Raw genomic sequence first — 8,308 nt, 5'->3', positions numbered from 1 at the left:
AAGTTAATATACTCAATTTAAGATGATTTATACTGATTTTTAGACTTTTTGTACCTAAAAATATTATGGACAATTAGATAAAGATATTTGACTAGGGAATGAAAACAAAAATTTTCATGAATAAAAACTACATATAAAAATTTATTTACCAATAGGTACTATATACAAAATTACTCATTTTTCTTCACTCTTGTCACACAGTCTTTCGTACCAATCCAATTATGTCCGTTGGAGTTTTGACATGACATTGTTTTTATAATAAGAACAAGAGGCTAGTATACTAGAGAGAGAAAACAAATAGGACTTTTAAAATAAATTTCTACACGTTTGAAGTTTTCACATGAACTTTTTCTCTTCGCACAAACAATAGTAGGTTAAAAAAAAAAAATCCACACCGCTCCGAATTAATTAATGTCTGATTATTACTTGGCCATGAATTATGCTTTTGAGATTTGGCGCTTGGCCGGAACACTGCCGTCGGTTCCTGCGAGCATCCCATACTTATCCTTTCTGGTGAGGCTCGTGCATTCGAACCCCAATGCCGACCCGATCGACCGCTGCACGTAATTGGCTACCTCGATAGCCGACTTCCCGCCGGCGCAAGTGAGCTCCTGCGGGAGCTGTTCCAGGAACGTTACCTCGTACGTTGGCCGTGGATTCATGAAAAAGAAGTAGGGGTCGAACGCCTTCCACCCCCGCGCCGACGTACCGTGGAATATCCCCTGCCTCGTGTTCACCGCCACCGGCACGATCCGGTCTGTGAGCTCCGCGAAGAGTGCGCTGAAGCGCAGAACAAATGGCTCTCGGCACGTCGTCCCCTCGGGGCAGATCACCAGGTCGCCCTCCGCCAGCAACTGCCGGATGCGCTCCGCGTCCTGTTCCCGATCGCGCGTCAAAGCCACGGCTTTGATGGGCGAGATCAACTCCGAAAGCTTGCTGATGCTGTAGGTGACGCAGCTGACCTTGCGGCCGAGGGCCACGGCGGTCATCACTGGGTCGAGCATCGTGCGGTGGTTGCACACAAGGAGGACACCCGGGTGTCCCGGCTTCGGCGGCGGCGGCGGGGTACCTCGGACGACCAACTTGTTGCCGAGGAACTTGTAGGTGTAGAAGACGACGCGCTCTGGCAGGGGGATGTTGACGTAGATTCGGAGGACGGCGAGTGCGAACCCGAGCGGCATCCAGAGGAAGGTCAGCAGAGCCACCACGGGAGTCGGCCGCTGGGTCAACCGCCCATCGTGTAGGATCACAGGGCGGAGGAGTTGCCCCTGCTCCGCCGGCTTGTTCTTGGTGCTCCGCCGCACCATATACCCTTCCTGCCACCACTTGGTTAACCATATCACAATTTTGTGAACAAGTAAGAGAAAAATAAAAAATCAGAATCGTGACAGTAAAACCTTGCAAAGTGACAGGAAATGGCGATCATCCTCTGCATCGCCAATGCCCAAATCCGGCAAGTTACCATCTCCCAACTCCTCCACTGCCTTTCCCTTCATACTACCAGCGACAACACCCGGTTTCGCGACGAACCCAGTCGCCCTCCCTGACTTGTTCACCTCCAACTCCGTCCCCATCACTATCTCGACCCCGAGAAAACCCTTCGCGAACGGCTCCACCATCATTCGGGGTGCCTCGGTCACGATAATCCTCTTCCCGAAGCACTTAAACACGCGCCAAGTCTCCTGGTGCACGTCGTCGGAGAAGAACCTCGGCAGCACGGCTCGCGCCACCATCTCCACGTCCCTCAATTTGAGCCCCGCCACGGCGACGAAGACGAGTAACTTCGTCGCTGACGATTCGGAGAAGCAGCTCAAGATGAAGGCTACGGGGTAGCACGCGAGGAGGAGGACCCCTCGGAAAAAGCTTCCGGCTTCAATGGCGACGAGCATGTAGTAAGCGAAGAAGCTGCGAGAGCAGAGGAGAGTGCCGACGAGGTCGGCGGCCGCGGTCTGGTTTGACCGGTCGTCCTCCGTGCTGCATTTCTCGATCGACTTGAAGCGGTCGAATCCCATTTTTCCAGTTACCTTGAATCTTTCGAGAGCTAACAATGATCCTTGTTGATCGATCACGTAGAGATCAAATGTGTGATTTATACGGTTGATTTCGTGAACTGACGCCAAAGGTTTCATTAATTTCTTACCAAATTTGTCTACGTGGTTCTGTAAGTTAACCAGGTTTAACTCGTCAAGAAAGATGTGGAATTGGATTTGTTGTGGCCCAAATAATAATCTGTTGGACTAAATTAATCCCGTGGGTTGATCTGGTTTAGTGCGACACTCTGGGTTTACTTGTGTGATGGGAGGATAAATGATGCTTATTGGTAACTCATGAAAAAAAAAACAATAATTATAATGCGAAAGGTTGTATATACAATTACAGGTTGTTGGTTGGGTGGATATTATTTTGTCTTTATTATTTACAATAATCTCAATATTTTCTTTGAATTTAAGCAAAATCCTCACCTACACTAACTTCTCGATCAAAATTAAAAAGGGCAAAGTGCTAAATGTTGGACAATCTTATGCTTGGAGATTATAAATTACAGAAAAATTTGTTGAATTAAAATTATAAATTCTACTTATCTATTGAATGATCTTGAATTGATTATCGGCCTTGAATGTTAGACCGAGCTACTAGTTGTCCTCACATGAGAGGGGCTTCTCTAGTTGCAGTCAAGTTCTACCGAGTACCTCGTCAATCGAGTACTCTGAGTGCTGAGTACTCCAAGTGCAAATCGCCGAGTAGTCTCGAGTGCTGAGTCACCGAGTACTTTGAGTGCCGAGTCGGAAGAGACGTCGCTCGTCTACTGAGTAGATTACCAAACGATGAATCAAGAGAGAAGTCGCATGACTGCCGAGTAGATTGCCAAATGCTGAGTCAGGAGAGAAGCCGCCTGACTACCAAGTAGATTGTCAAACGCCGAGTAGATCATCGAATACTAAGTCATGAGAGAAGTCGTCTGAATATCGAGTATCGCCCGAGTGTCAAGTGTTGGTGCAATATTCCCTAGGTCAAGGTTGATCTGTTTGACTGAGCTTGATTTGAGTCAAGCTCGAGTCTTGATGTTGTGGTTTCGATGTTTGACAATACATGTAGTCAATACATGAAAATTGCAGGTGCAATTGTTCATGTGTGAAGGAGAGTCAAGTAGGTCAAGATTGACTGGATACTTGACTGGAAATTCTAGTGAGTGAAGCTAGGTGAAAGTCCTGGTGAGTGAAGCCAGGCAGATGGAAAGACTTAGTGAGTGAAGCTAGGCAGAAGGAAATCCTGGTGAGTAAAGTCAGGTGAAAGTCCTAGTGAGTGAAGTCAAGCAGATGGAAAGACCTAGTGAGTGAAGCTAGGCAAAAGGAAATCCTGGTGAGTGAAGCCAGGCAGATGGAAAGACCTAGTGAGTAAAGCTAGGTAGAAGGAAGTCCTGGTGAGTGAAGCCAAGCACGAGGAAATCCAGATGGATCAAGGCTGATCGGACATCTGATGTTGGAAAGTCCAAGTAGGTCAAAGGGATTGACTGGATACTTGGCATGAGGAAGGAAAGTCCAAGTAGGTCAAAGGGATTGACTGGATACTTGGCATGAGGAAGAAAAGTCCAAGTGGGTCAAAAGGATTGACTGGACACTTGGTGAGGGAGTCCTAACAGGTCAAGGGTGGCCGGATGCTAGGCATGATGTACCAACAGTTACAGGTCATGGTTGACCGGATGTTGGTTGAGGGGACTTTGGACTTGGTTTTGGGCAAAAACCATGAACTGGATCGATCAGCCGATCGATTGGCTTATGCCCAATCGATCAGCTGATCGATTGGGTGAGTCCCCACGACAAGCCTTCTCCCAATCGATCAATGGATCGATTGGGGAGAAGTGTCGAGCGAACAGAACAGCTCTGGATCGATCGGCCGATCGATCCAGAGCCCCCAATCGATCAGTGGATCGATTAGGAAGTTCGATTCTGCGCGATAAGCCCTGGATCGATCAGCCGATCGATCCAGGCAATTCCTGAGAGCACAGAGGTGCTCTGGATCGATCAGCCGATCGATCCAAAGCCTCCCCGATCAATTGGGAGCAATCCAATCGATCGGGATCCGATCGTTGGCATCGATTAAAGTTATTGTCGAGCTCTTTCTTCGCCAACGCTTGCACTGTTCACTCCCGATCTTCACAGCAGCTTCTCCACAGCGTTTCTCCACTCTACCGCCAATTCTTAAAGAGTTCTTGGAGCAAGGTTTGCTGGTGATCCAAGATCAAGAGGCGGGCTACAACAAGGAGTTAGGGTTAGGGTTTTTACTGTACATCTTATAAGCTTTTGCTTATCCTGAATCTCCCTTTCTTCTTCTTGTACTGAGAGTTTTGTAGGGCTTCTCCGCCTTTGGTAGTAACCATAAAGGAGTGTTATTCATAGTGGAGGGTGTGTGAGTGCGTGAATCTTTGGATTAGTCACCTCTTGTGAGGTGGATACCAAGTAAATCCTTTGTGTTAGCGTTGTATGTTTTGTTTCTTGTAATTTCCGCTGCATATCCTTGAAGAAACAAGCAACGAAGAGCACGACGAGCGCACCAAGCTATTCACCCTCCCCTCTAGCTACATAATCGGTCCCAACAAGTGGTATCAGAGCGAGGTCACTCTTCACCGGAATCATCGCCGGAAGGGGCAACAAAGCTAGAGGGTGTAGAAGTTGAAGCAAATTTTATCAAGTCAAAGACTTCATCATCAAGCTCAACTTCAAATGAAATTCCAAGATAGTCTTGGATTTGACACAAGGGTGTCTCCACCATTTACAATGATGAGCTTCGTGTTAGGACCAAAAGTAGCTAGAGGGGGGGTGAATAGCTCGTCGCGTGCCCGTTGTTCGGCGTTGCTTGTTTCTTCGAAGATGTGCAGCGGAAAATACAGAAACAAATCACACAACGCTAACACGGTTGATTTACTTGGTATCCACCTCACAAGAGGTGACTAGTCCAAGGATCCACACCAACACACACACCCTCCACTAAATAAACTCTCCTTTATGGTAACTACTAAGGGCGGAGAAGCCCTACAAGACTCAATACAAGAAGAAGAAAGGTTAGTAAAGAAATACAAGCTTACAAGCTTACAATGAGTGCACAAACCCTAACCCTAGTTTCTTCTTCTTGCTTTGATCCGCCTCTTGACTTGGAAGAGCCTCCAAGAACCTTCAAAAACTGGCGATCTCGAGCTTGAGAAGAGCTGTGGAGGAGCTGGTGAAGATCTGAAATGAATCGGTGAAGAAGTGCCGAAGACAACGCTCGCCTGCGGCTCAAATACGACGCAACGGTCGGATCCCGATCGATTCGATTATTCCCAATCGATCTGGGAGGCTTTGGATCGATCCACGGATCGATCCAGAGCGCCTCTGTGCTATCCACGGATCGATCCAACGCTTATCGCGCTAAGCAGCAGCATCCCAATCGATCCACTGATCGATTGGGATCTCTGGATCGATCCACTGATCGATCCAGAGGCTTTCTGTTCGCTGGGAAAGATCTGGATCGATCCACTGATCGATCCAGATCCTGGATCGATCCACGGATCGATCCAGCACTTGGTTTTTGCCCAAAACCAAGTCCCAAACCTCCCAACCCAATATCTGGTCAACCTTAACATGTTGGTCCGTCATGCCTAGCATCTAGTCACTCCCTTGACCTGCTAGGACTCCCTCACCAAGTGTCCGGTCAATCCCTTTGACCCACTTGGACTTTTCTTTCATGCCAAGTATCCGGTCACTCTCTTGACTTACTTGGACTTTCACCTAGCTTCACTCACTAGGGTTTTCAATCTGCCTAACTTCACTCACTAGGACTTTCACCTGGCTTCACTCACCAGAATTTCCATATGCCTAGCTTCACTCACTAGGACTTTCACCTGGCTTCACTCACCAGGGTTTCCTTCCAGTCAAGTATACCCACTTGACTCTTCTTCATTCACACTGATCAGTCCCTGATCAGCATCTCCCCATATGAACAACTGCACCTGCATTGTCCAAGTGACTACATGTATTGTCAAACATCGAAACTATGACCAAGACTCAAGCTTGGTCAAACCAGTCAACCTTGACCTAAGGGATATTGCACCAACAATCTCCCCCTTTTTGATGTTTGACAATACCTTTAAGTTTGGACCATTCTGAGTTAAGCTAATCCCATAGCCTTAACTCCATTCATGCCAAAGTATGAAGTTGGTTCCCTTCATTCTCCCCCTATGATCTCCCCCATAGGTAATGAAGGCCTAACTTAAACCACACATTCTCCCCCTATTGGCACACATCAACCCATCTCTGAGCACACATAAACTCGTGCCTCAATTTTGGACACACTTCAACAAATGCTCCATTGTTGAAAATTCTCCCCCTGAAGAGTTGCTCATCATTGTTCACAACTTCACTCGTTGTGACCAACACGATAATGAAGGTCTCATACCCTTCATTTATCCTTAACCTTACATTCCTCCTAAATGTAGGCAAATGCTCATCCTTGAGCATTGTCCACTTAACGGAAGGTTAACCACCTTCCAAGGTTCATGAAAAATAATTTTCATGTCTTTAAAGAGTCCCTCCCCATAAAGACATGGTAGTAACTTCTGTCATTGCACCAACAATGACTTGGAATCCCTAATCCTTTAGGAAACCCAAATTTAGAAGCTTTGAGGTTCAAATATTCAAAATTTGAAACAAACCTCACCCTAGACTTCAATATAGTCTTCCTTAACCAATCCATCCTTGTTTTCAACACGAAAACATCCTTTTTATGTATACAAATGTATTTTGAGGGGTTTGGAATGGTTACCTAGACTTACATGGGTTCAAAATGCTGAAATCAGGCCTTCCCAGCCAAAATCAGCAACTTGGATCGATTGGAGTTGGGTTCCAATCGATTGAACCTTTCTGAATCGATCCACTGATCGATTCAGACCTTGTGGATCGATCGGCTGATCGATCCAGCAAGCTTCTGTTCGCGAGAAGCTTGCTCCCAATCGATCCACTCATCGATTGAGACCCTCAATCGATCGGTGGATCGATTGAGGTCTGATAGTTGCTGAAAAAATGATTTCAGTCACCTTCAGAGGCCCCTAGAAAATTCTACAAAAATTCAAAAATCATGAAATTTCGTGTAGACATTGTTTAGGGTATACTTTATCATGGAAAAATAGTTTTCTATGAAAATACATCATATTTTCAAATATTGACACAAGCTTAAAAACTTGCTAAAACTTTAGCGTATTCTTCAAGTTTATGTCTAACTATTCAATGGTGAGTACTATCAAAAGATAGCCTTCACCAAGGTTTTCCAAAATCATTTTGAAAACATTTTCAAAACCAATTTCCCACCATGTTCCTTGGTCTTAATGCACATGACTTGTACATTAGCTTTCCCAATGATGGGAAAACACATAACTATGTGTTTTGATGAACTTAAAACTCAAAAGAATGCACTAAATCAACATATTGAGTTTTGTTCATCATCCTAACATCTCACTTGTATCTAATGTGCACTAAAACACATACAAGTCATCTTATAGGTCTTTGTGAGATGTGAGATTTTGGTTTTGCCCTATTTTAGGGATCATGCATATCTATCTAGGCATTTTAGAGATATTAGACATCCACCTAGGATGTCATTTGGTATACCACTTGATGATAACTGCCATTTGTCCTTAATTTTAAGGAAATAACATAATGCATGATAATGTTATGGCATACATCAAAAAGAAATAATTTTCAGAAGAAAATTTCCTATAACTACATGATGTATGTATGTCATGACATGGTATTTTTGAGTTTTTCATAATAAGTCATGAATGCACAAATAAAACATGATGTCATGGCATATAATGGGCAACCAAACATGGCAAGGTTTAGCATAAATAAAATATACCTAGATTACCTACCTAAGTATCCTTAACCACTTAGCTAAACTCTAAATATACTACTTGTTTTAACTTTAAAAAGTTAACCTAGATTGCCCTAAATGCTTCACAGAAATGCCAAAACCTAAATTGACATTTATATTTCTCTTGATTTGTTTATGCCACCAAAAAAAATTAAGCATGTCCTCAAATGTTGGCATATTCCATTTTTCATCAAGAGTAATCACATAAACCAAGACCCGGATTGCCTTAAATTTCCAAGAGAATACCAAAATCCCAACTTGGTATTTCTCAAGGTTTTCCCAATTTGTGTCATTTTAGATAGAATCAATCTTTCCACCATTAGGCACATTTTACTCTTTCAAGTAGTAAATAATCATTTCATTTCATTTTCAAAGGTTAACAAAAACCTTGAAAATGCTCCTTGAG

General features: G+C 44.5%; 1 protein-coding gene across 1 annotated transcript; it reads right to left on the bottom strand.

Annotated features, from left to right (window-relative positions):
• Positions 1 to 281: 281 nt before the first annotated feature.
• LOC122051606 (glycerol-3-phosphate 2-O-acyltransferase 6-like) lies at positions 282 to 2,078 on the bottom strand. The gene is made up of 2 exons (XM_042612811.1): positions 1,398 to 2,078; positions 282 to 1,316 (listed from the first exon to the last, which is right to left on the bottom strand). Exons 1-2 carry the CDS (start codon positions 2,010 to 2,012, stop codon positions 438 to 440), a joined length of 1,494 nt encoding a protein of 497 aa, XP_042468745.1. The 5' UTR covers positions 2,013 to 2,078; the 3' UTR covers positions 282 to 437.
• Positions 2,079 to 8,308: the final 6,230 nt, after the last annotated feature.

The sequence above is a fragment of the Zingiber officinale genome, chromosome 1B, assembly GCF_018446385.1.
Source record: "Zingiber officinale cultivar Zhangliang chromosome 1B, Zo_v1.1, whole genome shotgun sequence".
Lineage (NCBI taxonomy): Eukaryota > Viridiplantae > Streptophyta > Magnoliopsida > Zingiberales > Zingiberaceae > Zingiber > Zingiber officinale.
This window is presented reverse-complemented; position numbering and strand designations above follow the sequence as displayed.

Coding starts and splice junctions, on each gene's coding strand:
- LOC122051606 (XM_042612811.1), bottom strand. CDS start 2,012: ATGGGATTCGACCGCTTCAAGTCGATCGAGAAATGCAGCACGGAGGAC. Junction 1,317..1,397: donor ATTTCCTGTCACTTTGCAAG/GTTTTACTGTCA, acceptor AAGTGGTGGCAG/GAAGGGTATATGGTGCGGCG.